This window comes from Brienomyrus brachyistius, chromosome 4, assembly GCF_023856365.1.
Source record: "Brienomyrus brachyistius isolate T26 chromosome 4, BBRACH_0.4, whole genome shotgun sequence".
Lineage (NCBI taxonomy): Eukaryota > Metazoa > Chordata > Actinopteri > Osteoglossiformes > Mormyridae > Brienomyrus > Brienomyrus brachyistius.
Window position 1 is genome coordinate 4,636,484 of NC_064536.1, and position 17,672 is coordinate 4,654,155.

The 17,672-nt window shown below is 42.7% G+C and overlaps 2 protein-coding genes across 53 annotated transcripts in view; both read right to left on the bottom strand.

Annotated features, from left to right (window-relative positions):
• Positions 1-2,969, bottom strand: part of LOC125740851 (obscurin-like) — a 96,760-nt gene extending 93,791 nt beyond the window's left edge. For 46 of the 50 annotated variants that reach the window (XM_049012583.1, XM_049012606.1, XM_049012589.1 and 43 more), the window contains exon 1: positions 2,704-2,969. The gene's annotated coding sequence lies outside the window, so the exon portion shown is untranslated. The remainder of the gene's footprint in view (positions 1-2,703) is intronic. The other 4 variants (XM_049012617.1, XM_049012568.1, XM_049012587.1 and 1 more) reach the window with 1 other exon arrangement.
• Positions 2,970-6,599: 3,630 nt separating this feature from the next.
• LOC125740045 (uncharacterized) lies at positions 6,600-16,972 on the bottom strand. 3 transcript variants are annotated; one of them, XM_049010741.1, is made up of 8 exons: positions 16,807-16,972; positions 15,963-16,118; positions 15,583-15,749; positions 14,946-15,047; positions 12,886-14,671; positions 12,639-12,773; positions 12,175-12,355; positions 6,600-12,085 (listed from the first exon to the last, which is right to left on the bottom strand). In XM_049010741.1, the coding sequence occupies exons 2-8, from the start codon at positions 16,002-16,004 to the stop codon at positions 11,790-11,792; spliced, it is 2,709 nt and encodes a 902-aa protein (XP_048866698.1). In that variant the 5' UTR covers positions 16,005-16,118; positions 16,807-16,972; the 3' UTR covers positions 6,600-11,789. The 3 variants fall into 3 exon arrangements, with proteins under 3 accessions (XP_048866698.1, XP_048866696.1, XP_048866697.1); XM_049010739.1 differs by having other exon boundaries at positions 6,600-12,088; XM_049010740.1 differs by having other exon boundaries at positions 6,600-12,088; positions 15,963-16,152.
• Positions 16,973-17,672: the final 700 nt, after the last annotated feature.

Consider the following 17,672-nt stretch of genomic DNA (forward strand, 5'->3'; position numbering starts at 1 on the left):
GTCACTCAGATTACTTTTCATTATCCATCCATCCATCCATTTTCCAAACCGCTTATCCTACTGGGTCGCGGGGGGTCCGGAGCCTATCCCGGAAGCAATGGCCACAAGGCAGGGAACAATGGGGGGCCAGCTCACTCACACATGCACTCCTATGGGCAATTTAGTAACTCCAATTAACCTCAGCATGTTTTTGGACTGTGGGGGGAAACCGGAGTACCCGGAGGAAACCCCACGATGACATGGGGAGAACATGCAAACTCCACACACCCCAGGCGGAGACTCGAACCCGGGTCCCAGAGGTGTGAGGCAACAGTGCTAACCACTGCACCACCATGCCACCCCTTTTCACTATTATAAGTTTAAAAATTAATGAATGCAAATCTGTACTGCAGTGTGTTTCACTGCAGCAGACAACCTACAGCCCTAGACAACAATGGATTACTAATACTCTTGCTTTTCAACTGACAGGGGTTTATTGAAGAACTTCGGCACTGCATTGGACAAAGAATGTTCATGTGTTTATCACAAATGAAAGAGACGATACTCTTCTCTCACCACTTCACAAAATTTCATGCAACGTGACCTCATCTTATCAGACTGTTCTCCAGGAAACACATGGTTGATATTCTCCCAGGTCTACAAGTCAGAACCACAGGCAATATTTTGTCAGCCTCATCCTACTCAGCAGCAACAATAGTAAAGACAGTCCATTCAGAAATGCCTTCTGTACACAGCAAGGTTACCCTGCTGATGGAAAAAACTAAGAAACTTCATCTTTCAACCACACTATTATACAATTCTGACTTTTTTTGCAAACTGCCAGTGGTAATCTAGTAATATTAGGTTATTAGAAGGGTAACAGAAAATATGTATCAAATTATTTACCTGCATGGCCAATGTGAATAAAATTAGTTACAATCAATTGACAACAGCCGCTAAGTGATGATGGAATTAAGATGAGAAAAAAAATGCTGTTTCCATTTGCAATGTATGCTAATGATTTTAGATAAATTCTAGAATGATTCACAAAAATATTTTTGCCTGGTGATTTCCTACATAATTACTACCTGAATGCAGTGTTCCTCTGGGAATCTGTATGACGGCGCTGAGAAATGTGTGAAATGTACAGCTGCCGTTATTCTGCTTTACTAATCACAGTGGGACCCAGTGAATTCAGTTTTGCCAAAGCGCTTTGTGGATTTTTAATTCATACACATTAGTAAACACTGAAGACGTTCCTCAAAATGCAGCGGAGTCTAGCATGCGTGCATTTACAAACTATGTTTAAAAAAACACTTCAGTACCTGATAAAGAGGAAATCAGTTTTAACATTTATAACACCGAACGCCACAAGTACTAGTAACGATGGGTGCTTAGCAATGAAAATAGTCAGGTTACCAGTGTCCGAGGTGATTTTACAAAATATTACGGCCATCGCTTAAGGCCGTCACTGACTCGTTCCTAGGGTTTAGCAGGTCCAAATAGCGTTTCTTTTTCTGAGTATCCGAACCTGCCCAAAGGCAGCAGTACTGCAGTGAAATGTGTCCCCCGCAAAAGCGTACTTTAAAAAGATTATATTTTTAATGTTAAATGATTTTTGAAAAGGATTTTATTAAAGGGCGTGGAAAGGTTGTTAAAACAGTGAAAGACAGTCGGCACACTGCCATTGAATATGTGTTATATTGCGTCTTTCTCCCCTTTGTCTTGCCCGCAGGTGTAACAAACAGGCGCACTTTAAGGCAGTGCCGTTGGAAATTCCTTAATTACAGTCAGTCGAGTACAGGGTAATTGTCGCATAAGAAAGTTTTTTTATTATTATTATATTGGCTAAATTTAAACAGCGATCGGTGGATTTAGGAAACCCACGCAAACTCTCCTATAGTTTTCTCATATCTAATAATCCATTTTGTTCAAAGCTTTTAGAAAAGTTAAGGCCTTATTTTAACGTAAAGCTGGGCGTGCTACATTCTTGATGTTATGCAGTTATTGCGCATGGGTTATTATTTTGCAAATTATAAAACTAACGTGTACTATTACTAGAGGCAACGTTGAAAGAATTAGCTCGACATTTTTTACAATTTACTTGCTGTATGCTGCAGACTATTGATTTTCGCCTTACATTGCCAATCATTAATGACAGAGTGAATGGAGTTAAAAGGGGATGGTAAAACCGTAAGGATGTACCTTTCCAGTGACATTTACAGTCTTTGTCACCTCATTCCTCTGAGCTTGGTGTCCCAAAAATAACTTCAGCTGTCCAGAACCGTCTCACGGTATTGCCATTTGTAGAAGCAGACTGAGATCAGTCGTTTGATATGGCACCCACAAGAGATTATATATATAATATAATGTATATTATATATGTACATTGATAAATAAAACACAGGGCCCGCTTGGCACCGAAGGCCATTTATTAATGGGAATAAATCAGTCGCATAGACATAATAATCAGTCAAATCCAAACATCACGATATCAAAATAAAAACATTTGAATTCCATATTGAAAGCGGGTAATTGTTAAAATCACATTTAGAGTCTATCACGGTACAAATTTTATTTTTAAAAAGAAGCACGGACGATTGAATGAAAAGATTAAGCGACTAAAAGATATTTTAAAAAGTTTTTTTATGCGAAAACCACTGTTTATATTCATATGTGTTTTTTTAACTGCTACATTAGTGATGATAGGAATGAAGTACTTACCGCGTTAAGTTCAGCTTTTCACGAGAAAAACAGACGCCTTGTCCTCGGTAAAGAACTTGATGAGAAGTTCCGCAGTCACATGCATGTATCCATGGTTTGCTTCACTGCGTACAAATCCCCGCGGAATTTCGTAGAAATCAGGTAAATTTCCGCAAGAAAAAAAATTAACCAAGCGTCTTACACTGTGCAATATCCCCCAGTCCCCTGTAGCGGGCTGACTAGGGTATTTCCTTTTTTCAGTACTGCATGATGTCAAATAGCTGACGTTCCTTTTTCAGTGCAGCCTCTTTTCCAAAATAGCCGTATCATTTGCTGCAGATAGACTTACAGTGTTCTCAGTGGGTTTAAAGCAACCCCTGCACACACCGCCAGTGTATGGGGGGGACTCACAAAAATCGTGATAGACTGCAGCAAAACAATCTTAGACTATTTAGCTGAACCTCAAGCTCAATTCCAGTATAAACTGGACTTATATATTCATATGTCAGCAGATGTCATCTGGGTTTCGGTTTAACGGAGCCGTGCGGTAATTTTACAAGTGAGTCCCAACTGGTCCTGAAAAGACCGTAAACATCCTTAATTCTCCTTTGCGAGAGAAACACGAATATTAAGAGTAATGCATGTGAGCATTACGTGGGCATGCATCTTTGCGGCATGCATCCCCTGCACGCTGGAAACATTGCGGCGCCGCTGTGCCAGCCGCTCCTGGGAGACCCGGGTTTTGTACAGCACCGGTGCTTGGGATGGCAGCCAGCTAATTATCCGGAATGCGCCGTTTTCACTTTCTTTGGCAAGCCCAGCTGCAGCTATCCCGCCCCAGCGCAGGCACCCACTGCAGCCGTCTCCAGTACACCAGTGAATGAGTCCCGTAGTAATGAACGCAGCTCCCAGCCGACTGGGATTCCCAGTAAACTGTGATAAACGACCTTCTCTTTCCAGTTTCATTAGCAGAACTGAGCACTACAAGTTTAGACGGCGTTGTAAAAAGTAAAGTAAAAAGCAGGTAAAAAAATATATATAGAATCATTACAGTCATAATTTCACCCCATGGCCCGTAATGAACAAAGGAGTTTAAACACCGTTAAGAAAATTCGAACATTTCCTCAATCATTAATCGAACACTATAGTTTAATACTATCAACTCATCACATATAACGACTTTCTAGTAGCCTATACCAGTGTGTTCTCAATATAGATAATACTTTATTAAATAAATCCTAAAACAGTGGGAATTATACTGAACGTAACTTTTACATAAAAGTTTCTGTCATTATCATATTCAAACACCGTCAACCACATGTGTACTTAATGGTTGCTACGTGCGATCACAGGACACAGGGTAGCATAAATTATGGTTTACAACACATCAGCAGTCAGTAAAACATCCGTCCGCGCCTGCCACGGCGTCGCAGGGCTCCACGTGTCGCTGTAACATAGCGCACAAAGCACATGTCTGTGTGCCATGGGCGTGCCGATGTCATTTCAGTGCCGTGAACACATTACTGTGCATCCATCGTCACTGCAAACTGGGGCATTTAATTTCTCAGCTGACGTTTCTATGCATCGCCAAGTGTCATCTTCAGTCATACGGCTGAATATGTGCTGAGATCTTAAGTACCTTTCCCATAAGTAGGACACTAAAGTTACTACTGAGACGCAAGCAGCATTAGTCCATGTCATCAGCCACTACATTACCTGCTACCCAGTGAGTTGTTTGGATGTCTTTAGTTATTACAGTGGAAATTAAATTACATTTACAACTGGCACAAGATGCAACATACATTATTGCATTCTGGATGACTGATTCTGCATTGCACTCTGCTAGGACAGATGAAGATCTTCTCACTTTCTTTGCCATGGCTCTGTTTATACACTGCATCTGTCCACCACGTACTTAGCAGTTGCTTTAAAAAGTCAGCGACAGCTGTAATAACATGACAGCATTGCACTTGAAGTTATTAATCTCAGTAGTTAAGGCACTGCTACCATCCTATGGCAAAAGCATAGGTGCCCAAACCACTTTCTGCTGCCTTGAACATGCATCACTGTACTTGTCGTGGTTACCAACATGGTGCAAACCCATCCCACAATGCATTGCCCTTTTTGACCGGTCTCCATGTCAAAGCCTCAAGGAGGAACATCTCATTTATGTGTTATCCCTTTTTATATTTGGAAGCATGAATACATGCCACTCATTTGGGTTTCTTACCAGAACCCTCAGACTGGATAGGAGAATCAATCCTTAGAAGCAAGCACACAGAATTGCTTCAGCCAACTTAATTCTACTGTGATGGGTCTGCGCCCCATCCTGGGTTGTTCCCTGCCTCGTGTCCATAGCCTGCTGGATAGACTCCAGCCCCCCTGCAACACTAAATAGGACAAGCGGTTACAGAACATGGATGGAAGGATGGACGAAAATGAATTCTGTCTAAGGAAAGCAATACACAGAGAATGGATATTGGGAAGAAGTTAAGGAAGGGCTCAAGGGAACACAACCGGCTGCATTTCTGTTCCCCGGAAAGCCGTTGCAACCATCTCCAAGTAAACAATGGCGCTGGGCAAACTGACTAAACGCTCGCTTTTGGAAACTCCAGTAGCAGCAGTCCCCACCCGGGCATGCCTCATGTGCTTTTCCTGGCCTCGCTTGACGGACAGTGGCAGCCCGCAACAGAAAGCGCGGTGAAACTCTATCGGTGGGGGAATTCCGCTGATATGCGCAGCCGGTGTTACGTGGCAGGAAGGGAGATCGCTGGAGACCAAGGCATGACCAACTCACCGTCTTTTGTGTGTGTGGGTCCCGGGGGGGGGGGGGGGGGTGGCATTGCCAGTGCCAGTAAAGGGTGGAATGTGTCAAATGGCTGTGAATTCAGTTCATTGGAGATTTAGGCAAAAATTTAAGAGGCTAACCATTTTGTTTACATTCCCCTCTCTCATAAAGGCCATGGGCACATACATAACACACATTGACCATGATTAAAACGCAAGCGTGTGTGACTATTAGGTTAAGTCTATTGACAGGAGTCCTACCAGTATTTGGTATTTAGAAGGTATTGCTAGGGCCACACATAGACTTTGCTCGGCCCCTGAAACTCCTCCTCTTTTACCCCCTTTATAGTCAGCCTGGGTATTGTATATATTTTGTTGGCAACGTATCACTGCACCACAAACATCGCAGGACTGCATTTAGCACTGCATGTGTGCGCCCATCTCTTTGGGGGAAATGAATTAGCTGATGGGACGATTTAGTCGTGTGTACAAGTATTTGCAAGTTTCCGAGGTCTTGGCGGACACTGGGATTTCGTTGCTTGGATTTTCCAAGATGTCCCTTGCAAAAAATCCCCCCAATCCAGCCTTAGCCAGACCTAACCTAAGGGTTACATAATCTGTAGATTCTGTAGCATCACTGGGCAGTCAATCTTACCGTTTGATCACAAGACAGAAGAAGAGGCCAGATTTAAAACACCATCACGTCACAAGCTGCACGATCAGTGTGTGAGGAAATGGCAACATGAAGAGAGATAGGAAAGTGGGCGGCTGTAATTCATCTCTAACTCTCCTGGAGAACATTCAACAGCCACCAGATGCCCCCAGTGCATAAACATCTCCAGCTACAAGCGGGGAAGAGGGGATGCTTGTAAACAATGCCAAAGGATGACGTCAATCAGGGGGCAGGCTGTTCTGATTGGCCGTGCTGGGCGGAGACTGGCTGACCTGCTGGAGGACATCGGCTGTGAGCTGTAAGAGAGGTTTAACGTAATAGATTGGAGCTAATAGAAGACTTAGTCGGTCCAGAGGACAGACAAATAACCTCAAACTCACAAGATTTCTTGCAGCAATACCTTTAAAAATGTGCATTTCCAACTGGGTGGAAGGCAAAACACGAATACAGAGGGGTGTTAGATTGACAACTTTTATTTTGTTAATTCTGTCAGTAATGTGCTAGATCATTTTCAACATCACAAACCAGGTTTTTCCATAAAACTTTCAAGGCAAAACTCTGCAACACAATGCAATAAACATGAACCGTAACATCAAACTCAAGACTGACACTCTCACATGGACATCCAGGTAGGAGTCCAAGTGTCAGACAAGCCAGACAGATACTGAACAGCACAAAATAAAACAAGTGGCAATATATACGATTAAAGCTCATTTAAAAGAGTAACAAAAATAAAACCTCATTGTACAGAGGCATATCTCGAAGCTTAATCTTCAACTTGGATAAGTGAATAGTGTCAATCTTTGAAATCTGTCTAACCTGAACATTTCTTCAAATGTGGTACAAAAAAAACTGGCCTATTTCAGCATTTACTGAAATGCTCTTACAAATGACTGAAGGATGACGGCTTTCGTAAAAAAACTCAACCCGAGTGGAATGTCTCCCGTGTAAAAGCAGGGCGCCTACTCTTCATACCATCCGCTTTCAATTCAAATACCAAAAAGCCATGAATGACCAGCTACGTAAAAACACGGAAACGTCAGTTACCAATTCCAATTAACAACTGATAAAGTTCTGTGCACCACAAGATTAGTCACAGACACAAGATTTCAGCAAAAATCACAGTGTTCCAAGAGGCTGAACAGTGTTTGACATAAGTGCTTTGTTCCGGAATCAGTCCAGAACGACGACACTCATTTTGCTGGTATAACGGAGAATATGCGATACAGCTATTAAATGGTACAGGTGCTGAGTCTCGGTCAGAAATGATAGTTCCTCTTTCAGGAGAACAAACAAATGTTAGAATAATGTGGGCCAGGTGAAGGGGAAAGAAATCACAAAAATATTCTTCCAAATGTTTGGTTGCATTAATTGAAAAATTTGGGTCCTTTTAACTAAAACTCTACTATCAATTCCCCCTAAGCGCATCTAATGATGAACAGAAATTAACCCGAAATGACAAAACTGATTAAAAGACGCTGACTGACTTTTGACATTTAAACAAAACAATATGCAGTAAGGTCACTGTGGTCCAATTACGGGATTTTAAAAAGATACGACTGAACACACTCACACATACTTCTGTTAAAAGTGCAAGGATAGGGAACAGTGAATGCCAACACAGAACTGACCGTTTTTGAAAATCACAGTCAATACAGGAAATGATATAATTCATGGTTCTGTATGATTTTATCAGTAACCAATCACATTAGACCAGTCTTTCTGAAACACCTTCTCATACTAGAAATGGCCTTAGTCTCATGGAATGCAATTAAGGGGATTTGGAAATGCAGCAACTTCTCTAATCATCCTGCCCCCTGCTGGTCACAATGAAGTAGTAACACAGAGCTCCAAAGCTATTGCTTCAGGTCAATTAAAGTTCCGATACAGCAACAAGCAAGCAGCTAGAAATTGATTTAAGAATGCCACTTGTAGCAGAATACAGAGAATAGGGACATTCAAGCACCCAGTACAATTAAAACTTTGAAATATTCAAGATATTTGTTTCACAGAATCCATGTTACTTAAACGAGTATCCAAGACACTGGGCATATTCTTATTGCATAAATACATTCCATGCTATGTCTACAGTTGAATGATAACCTGATTTTTAAAGTCCAGTTATAAATTTACTAAGGAAAAAAAATATACAGAGCTTCATGTGTTTCTGTACGTGTACATTACCTTAATATACAGAAAAAAAAAGAAAAACTTACTCTGCATCACTGGCCATGCCTCTGCATAAAATTGGGGTTGGGGGGGGGGGACACCATCTTCCAACAACTCTCTACTTGCATATGCAAGCAAAGGCCTCCTTCACGTCACCTTTTCTCCACCTGCATTTAAATCCTCGTCTCATATCTCCACGAAGCTCCAACACTGGCTGGCATCCACAACACCTTCAATGCGATAGTCATCGAGAACTAGCTGGCCAACAAACAGATTCACAGCTCCATGCCAGTATAATCAACAGCGAGAACCACCACCAATTCCAACGGCAAACCCATCGCGACGTATTCCACAGACTTAATCTGCACCACGGTCACCTTGCTCAGCATAGTTTTCCCTACATAACGTTTTCCAAGAGCTTAGATATCCTGGCATATAGTCGATGGCGAAACAAAGAAAAGACTAGGAGGCATGATCTGAGTTCTGACTGATCACACATTAAAATGTGGTACGGAAGTCTACAGGAAAAACAGCAGCCGAGATTTCGGCTTTTATGGATACATAGAGATTTTAAGTGGCTGTCTAGTTTAACGAACAATTTGCAGGAGCCTGTCATTCCACAGATGAAGCTCAATGGCACATGAAGAGCAGAAACCGAAAACTCGAAACACATCCGTTTTACTCTGCCTCAAACTGCTACAATGTCTTAAGAAAAGTTTTTTTTACTCTTTCCTCTGTACACACATCTAACAACCTTCACATTATAAAAACAAAAAATAATAATTCACAACACTCATGGGGTCCCACAGTCCATTTGTCTGAACGAAAAACGAAACAAGTGTCATATATTGCTAACGGTCCATAACTGTGAAAAACGAAAAACTCGATTTGCAAACTTTTTTTTTTTTAAAGCTAGGACAGTGCTAAAAGAGAACAGACATGCAGCTCCTCACTTTATATTAAACATCCCAAGAGGACCCAGGTGAAAACAACCAGGGCTTTTCCTTCAGAAACAAGCAACATTATTGAATAATCTCCCTGCTGGTTTGGGAACCCCAACCAGCCACCCTGAGGCGATGCACCGTGAAATCCAATTGCTACAATAAAACGAAAACGACAACATACTACGTTGCAAAATAATAATAAAAAAAAAACTGCCAATGTGATTCATATACAAAGTATCAGTTGACACAAAAGGTAAAATGTGCAGTGGCCACTATATATAATTTGATATTTGGGGAGTATTATGAACTGAAGGCACATATACTCTCAAACTTTAATTCAATTTCTCCAGTGCTACTTTACAAAAAATATTAAAAAGAAAAATACTGAAATATATAGTGTTATCTGATCTATATATAGCATCATCGGCGCTATGTGACCCTTTACATTCATAAACTCTCCCGGCTACATATTAATACGTAATGTAAACAAAGTCTTAATTCCAAATGCACAAACAAGTCAGCAACAATTATTACAAAACACGTCATCATTTTTAGATCAAACTGGTCTGCAGTGGCTTCACTGCATATCATTTCACACACAAACTAGAGCTGGAGATGGGAAACACGGAGCACAAAGCACACACACGCAGTCAATCCACCCAAATTCTGCATGAAAGTGAGCGCGAGACTGGGGAATTCCCCCTACTGGGTTCTCAATACCTTACCTTATACAAGTTAAAAAATAAAGTAAAATTGGTCTGACAGCTAAGCACTGCGAATGCCCACACAATTCACAGGGACAGCAAACTGAAGATACAGATCTGAAAGCTATCTTATGTGGTCCGTCGTATCTTCCTCCATTTATGAAAACCTGAAGTGCTTTATCAATGTCAATAAAACGAGGTAGATATGATATCATCTACTTCAACGTACATTATGGTAATTGAGAAATGTAGAAAACAGGTATCTTTATACGTGCTCATTACCAGGGTGCGTGCATGCAAACAGACCAAATAATGCTGCGACCCACCCACAAAAAGTGAAAGTTTAATGCTAGGATTTTAAATCTGAAAATGAATTTAGAGGGAATAAGGGCATGAACCTTCATGTAAGTTATTTTTTTTTATCCATGAAAATACATAGACAGGTAGATTATTATAAAACACTATGACAGGAAGTGGCCAGCAGGCTTTCCTCGGACCTCAGAAGCTGAGAGTAAATACGCACAGGAGTTCGTCAGCTGTGGTGTTTGAATATCCATTTACTGCCGCCTTATTCTTGATTCTGCATTTTGACATTATTATTTTCGGTTAAAACAATGCATTTTCCTTGAAGTATTATATCAGATCTAAACTAAAAAGTCATTCCTGTAATACTACTCTGAAATTAATCATTCCTGTTTTTTGTGTGGTTACCTACATTCAAAAATGCTGTATTTTAAGGTCGTACAAATGAGGTGATTGTCTAAGTCATAGTAGAAATACTATTTGATAAGCTCTGTATACTGCAAAAGCCGAAGTAGCAAACATATACATCAACATAAAATGGTAATTAAGTGTATTTTAAATGTATTACCTTTGGTAACTTAGTATAGTTAGATTATTTAAACATGCTCAAAACAATATACTAAATACACATTTCCTGAGTAAATATGTAATTCTGATCTAGTAGGAAACTACCAGATGCATTAATACTATTTTTTCCAACGCAATTTTAATAATTAAAATAAATATGGTCTCTAAATTCCAGTAACATAACATAATGTATAAGTGCTCACTAAGACAGAGATCCTTTTCAACTCTCCACTGGTGTTAGTTGTGATCCTGAGTATCAGGTTATAACCCAACTAATTAAACAGAGAGGCTCACTAGCAGCAACACTCTCACTCACACACACACACACACACACACACACACACACACAAAACTTATTTTCTACCAATGCTTTAAAGTCATCTCATGTTAGGACATTTACGCAACGTCAGCGTGTCTTTTCCAGTTCCTGAAGTTTAAACCACTGAGAACAACAAGGCACAGAACTGATACAACAACCACAATGGCACCTCAACACAGCTTCTGCCTCAGTTGGGTAGTTTGGAAGTGCCAGCGACCCACCTCGAACCGGCTCTGCTCTTTTGGTACGCGGCGTCGAGACGTCCGCTGGGTTTCACACAGCACTACGGCAATCCATAGACACGTCTATCTGTGTCACGTTTCGGTAAAATGTAGGGGGGGGGGGGGGGGAACAGTGCTTTGCAGAACAAGAACTGGCAAACAATCTCAACTCAACGTAAATGTCACGCAGTCAGCAACGTACGTAGAAAAGATAGGATTGGGTGCTTGGCAATGGAGCGCGTTTGCGTTCGAAAGAACATTTGAACTCATTCAACGAATTGAAGGTCAAAAACAGTAATGTGGAGAATTTAACATTCAAGCACGCTCACATACACGTTATGCCTGTGTTCACCTTCATGTCCTCCCCATTTAAGATTCTTCCCATAGTAACCGTAACACCAACAGAACACAAGCCCATGGTCACAGTTTCTTCTCAGAGCCTTTCTCTCGCTCCTCCTCAGCCTCCCCAGTACCTCCCGGGCCCTGATCCTGCACGTCCCCTTTCCTCTCTGCAGGCTGCAGGTTCCTCCTATGCGTCACCCCCAACACCTCATCGTTCCCTGGGTCACACAGCTCCTGCAGGGCTCGATCCAGCTCGGCAGGGGTCCCTGCTGCGCTTTTGGGCAGGGTCATCTGCAGGGCACACCACAGAGCCGTGCGGGCCTTGCGGGTCAGAACCGCCAAGTCCTTGATGGCGGACGCCAATGCCAGGACATCTGCTGCTCCGAAACCGAAACAAACATTAAAAAGTTAAGACTTTGCTGCATCGTCACCATCCCCACAGATCATGACTGACGATCCGTACCTTTATCATCGTGTCCTCTTGGTACCCCTTGCCTGTATCGGTTGGTGGAGTTGATGACCTCATCCTTGCGCCGTGCTTGCGTGACCTGGATGGCTTCCAGGTGCCATTCCAGGGTGGTGCTGATGTTGGCATGCACTGGAGCTCCACGCAGATGCTCCATCTTCCCAACCAGGGTCATAACCTGCAGAAATGAACCATTCCAAACACCAAGAAAGACCAGCAGTATAAAGGAAGGAGCTAAGGAAGTTATTATCATTAATAATAATAATACTAATAATCATCATCATCAACACTTTATTGATCCCCCTGGGGAAACCTTCTTTTTTGTATAACGTAAGTTGTCTGCGAAGGGCAGCCTCCTGTAGTGGCACCCAGGAACCAGTGACCTTCTGATTACAGGCACACAGGCTTAGCCCACTGAGCCACACACTAATCTGTTACACCTAATGTACACAACCACCTACTCTCTGATGCTCCCGCAACTGATCCACAATCAAACGGTCAACTCTGGATGGATTGGCAGGAAGCGTAGGAACGGGCCTGTTGTGGGAACCAGTCATTCTCCGCCCAGGAAAGTTCCTGGCTAAACTGGCCTCTGTCTGGAAAAGAAAGGAAGATCTAATGAACCGACACAACTAACGTCTACATGAATCAAAGAGCAATCATCTGCAAAACCCCAAGTTGCAGTCAGACTGCGATCATTCAAGTCACCTTCTTCCTCTCTTTCTCCAAGATCCTCCACTGCTCATAGCACACCTCCAGCTGCATGTACAGCTCACTGGCAGGACCCGTGCGGTTCCTCATGGGTCGATACTTGCTGGAGTGTGAAGGAAACCCAAAGAAAGGAGGCGGCATTTCTCTGCCAAGCAACTCGCTGACAAAGGGGCTGAGCTGGCGAAAATCTTCTATAAGGTCAGGAAAAGGAAATGCTGACGGAGGCAAGGAGAAGACCTCGTTGCCTTTCCTGCTACTAGTTGGATGGAGGCCCAACTGCGTCGATCCAGGGCTCTGTTTTTGACCCGTTTTAAGGAGTGGAAAAGGTGGTCCAACCTGCGACAAGTCACTGCTTCTGTCTTGGTCTTGTTTGCGCCGGCAGTTGTTGAGGATATTGTTGTTGTTGTAGTGGTTCCGGTTAGGGCCCATGGCACCAGGGGTTGGGGAAAACCAATGGCTGTTCTTCTTCATACCCTTCATGTCGTCACGGCCCTCCGAGTTACACTTGTAGCGGCTGGAGTAGAGTTTGTCTGGATATTCTTGCAGAAGTGAGGTTCCCCAGCTGCCAGGAGCGCAGTGCCAACTTTTAGGAATATCAGATGCTAATGGGTTTTCTTCCAGCACCGGTGGATCCACCTTAGAATGTTTGCCAGGGAAGCTCAGACTCGTGTTCCCAGGAGGCATACCTTGGGACCAAGCACTAGGAAGACACTCTGTGGGTTTGCCTCTGTGGTACTGACTGCCACCAGGTGACAGTGGGGACTGGAAGTGGTAAGATGACATGAGCCCTGGAGTAAGCAGCTGGTTGGAGACGGTTTCATTTGGCCTGCATGATAAGGGTGCCTGAGCACTACTATCAGAGCCACATTTCTTCCTGTTCCATAAGCCAGATGCTACAGAGGGACCTGGCATGTCCCCGGTGGACCAGGTGGGACCATTCTTATCTCCCTGCAGGTAATCCACGTTTTGGAGCTCCGAGGTCACAGCTTGGGTGAAATCACAAGGGAAATCAAGGGAATTCTGCTGACCAGGACCATATGGTATTCTGTCGGAGGAATAACCATTTTGGATATTTGGATCAGAACATTCCAGACCTTGCTTCCAGCCCCTTCCATTTACCCGGGGGTTCTGCTGGCCATAGTAACTTTGAGAGTTGGAGGTGTTCTTCCATTGCAGTGGGTGGACTCTGTAGTCCTCATAACCTCGGGAAGGGTACTGCCTTTTCGGCCATTTATCTTGTTGGGCCTGATTGGCAAGGTCACACGGAAGCCTAACTTTGTCCACAGAGCCACCATGGCTTGAGAACTTGTCTCGGTTTTGATCCATTCGTGACTCCTTCTGCAGTCGCGTATTGTTGCTGTTGCTACGGTTGTGAAAAGCGTATGTGCTGCCGGGCATTTTCTCATATCCCACATTACCGACTTCTTGACTAGCTACTTGCAGACATGGTCCAAACTCTTCCCTATTGCAGACAAAATCTTCAAAGGAATGACCTTTGATCACAGAGCTGTCTGTGTATGGTGTTGCAGCAAAACATCTGGGCTCAAAAGCGGCCAAATCTGGGCATTTCTGATTTTCAAGAAACCAAGTGTCTATTAAGCCAAGTCCATGGAAACTTTGGTACAACTTTTCCACATCATCCCCTGGCGTTTCTTCAAAAGCGTCTTGATAGAAGTCAATAGCCGCATCAGAAAATCTGTTTGCATTGTGCGCCATTTTTGCTTGCCGGTTTATTTGACTGCTGTCTGCTGGCCACGATGGAAACAAGTTTGATGAAGAATTCCTGGGAGAGAAAAAAAAATAAAAAATTTTGCTCAAAACAGAAATGCTCTACAGAAACGACGAATTATTAAATTGCCAAACAAACTGAGAAATAAGTCTCGATATGTCATCACAATATCATACACTGGATCCCTGCAAGAGAATTTGTGCAAAGTGTACCAACATCGTAGCAATAAATGACAAAAAACAAAAACACTTTGTCTCTGCGCTTAACAAATAACGCACACATGGTTATCCCAGCATTTAAACACCAGAGGTTCACCCCCAGAACATACCAATCTTCAAAACGCTCCGATCCATTTGCTTCTTCCAGGATACTGGAGACCATTCCATATATGTCTGGACCATTACCAGAATGAGAAACGTTGTTTTGAGGCCTACAAAAATTTAAACAAAAAATTTCAAAACAATGATAAAATACCTAAAAAGTTACTGACATGTATGGTGATATACTGGTTAGTGGCTGCAATTCATTTGTATTAAATCCTTCAAGATCACGGGTAATAATACAAAGGCAGAGAATCAAATATAAAAATTCCTGCATGTACAAAAAAATATATATATTTTAAAGAGCCCACACTGGTAGCTGATCTAACGTTCACTGGAAGACAATCCGATGTCCTCAGGACAAAAGTAGTAAAAGCTTTTGTCGCCCCATGTCTTAAATTTAGTCCTGGCGATAAAAAGCAGCCCCTGATCTGAGTTTCCTGTTTACCGAGTATGGGGTCAAAAGGTCACAGGGTTATTAAAGAGCCTTATAAACAAATAAAAGAATCTTACATTTTATCACTCAGACCATTGAAAGTTTTCTGCAAAAACAAAGTTGACACACATTGTGCTAAACTAGGCTTCACGGCTATCCGCGGAAATGAAGAGTCAGGAATTACCACCAAACCCACTATGGTCCATTACCTAGGCAGACTGCCAGCATGTGTGGCAACTGCAGGCTGGACATCATCGGTAAGCACCGACCAGCGGTTGTACAGCACACTCTGGCACAGATCTGAGGTCAGCCTGTCACTGGGAGCTGTTGGTACCAGGAGCTGGGCATCCATCATGCTCTCCTGCTTCAAGTGGATCTTCAAGGAGACCAGTGACAGAGAAGTAAGCCAACAAGGGGAAACCCCATGTTTTACTTCTTAATACTACCAATAAGAAACTAGAGCAATGAATGCAGGTAACTCTTTTTACAGGTGAAATATAGTTAACAGCTTTAGAAAATCATTGTTGTTCTTACGAAGGTCTGTCCTTTTACAGCTGACCCCCCCAATTTAATAACTTTATTGACTTACCTGTGGCTTGTAGTTACTGAAAGAGCAGTTCGGATCAGCCATCCTTGTATGAAAACCGTAAGACGATCCGAATGGCAGTTCTGTACCATTGCACCATTCATGGGGATATGAAATGTTCAAAGTGAGCTACCTTGTTCGGCGCAGAAAGTAGAGCACCTTAGGAAAAAGAAAGGTTTCCTGAAAACAGTACCTGAAACGGAGCAAACTCACTTAGTACATAAACTAGCAAGAGGAGATCCACAAAAGCGTAAGGAAATAATTAAAACGATTGGGTACTGGAAGCCATGGATGCAAAGCCACGCAACATATTACAGTAATTGGAATGCTTTAAGTTTTAAACAATGCAACATCTGCCATACTTTGGCAAATATACATAATTAAGTAGATGTCTGATTAAAAAGCCAATTCGCAACTTGTAGAATGGTGCTAACTGGCATTCCTGTTACAGGGTGCGGAGCTGGCCAGCTACAGCGGCACAGGGATGCATTTAATGTCACCCGCTGATATCCTGAGATCTTCACGGCTAGGACGAGTCAAAAACGATTCGGTGTTCGTGTTACTGTTACTGTTACTGTCGCCATCGGCCCCGCCAGGCCGGTTACCATCACTGCACCCCCAGGCAGTCCACCAAACTGCTAGCGACATCACCGTGCACCGGACATTAATAACCGCACGTCACCGCTAACCAGGCGGCCGGAATGGTTCATCTCACCTGCCGCCCGCTTCTAACATTAGTTCGCTAGCAAGATGGCAAACGATGCGCTACGCTCCGTGCCAAGGGACCAGTTTGTGAAATGTATCATACACCCCCCCCCCGCTCCCAGTGACACCCTTCAAACCGTACTTCGTGCCTCAGACCGCTTCTTTCCACTTCAGCACGAAAACGTCACTTTAGCTCATTCCTTAAATTATCTTTCACTCCCAAACCAGGGTTGTTTTCCTCCCAGACGCCATTATCTAGTTATGGAAGGAGCGAAGCTTCGGAAATCCACGATGGGCGGAACTAACTGGGTGCTGTCAATCAACATCCGGTCTAATCCAATCGGAACCAACAAAAGCGACCAATCGGGTGACAGGTTGATTGCCTGCCAGTTGATTGACATTATCGTCCCGCCCACCGCTCTTTTGGATTCATCACGCGCAGGAAGCGCGCAGTGTTTTCGACTCGTAGTTAACGATTACGTCACGGCCATCGAACATGTGGGTGGCGACTGTAGACTCAGAAAAACACCTACATTTTAAATGGATTATTTTTTAAAAAGTGCTGTTTTAATAGTGGTGTAGTTTCAGTGCAGTACTTAGCAGTGTTTTGGAGTTTAATATCTTGATCGCAGCACAACATAATGATTTGCAAATTTACATACAAATAAAATTAAAGTCTCCTTTAAAGAATCCTTCAATTAGATAAACATACCATATGCACCTAACTGTTTTCCTTCGGTTGAAATTGATGCTTTTGACGAAGGTACCAGTTGTGTTTCCATGTTACGTTCGACATGAGCCAAAATCGATGTCAATTTATTTATGTTAATGTATTTATTTTTTTAATGGTAAAGTGTTTAATTTTATACTACAAGCTAAAACGCACAAAATCGGTGTAGGCTGTTTAGCAAATTTACATTTAACTTCGGTAAACGGTTCTTTCTCTTGTTGAATTTCTTCCAAAGTAGTCGTTACAAGTCATTACAACTCTGTCTGCAGTAGATGAAT

What these genes read in the sequence shown, in the direction of transcription:
- LOC125740045 (XM_049010739.1), bottom strand. Translation starts at nt 16,004, where the DNA reads ATGGCTGATCCGAACTGCTCTTTCAGTAACTACAAGCCACAG. An exon ending in TCAGTAACTACAAGCCACAG is followed by an intron (nt 15,750 to 15,962) that starts GTAAGTCAATAA and finishes GTCTCCTTGAAG; the next exon opens with ATCCACTTGAAGCAGGAGAG. An exon ending in CATGCTGGCAGTCTGCCTAG is followed by an intron (nt 15,048 to 15,582) that starts GTAATGGACCAT and finishes AAATTTTTGTAG; the next exon opens with GCCTCAAAACAACGTTTCTC.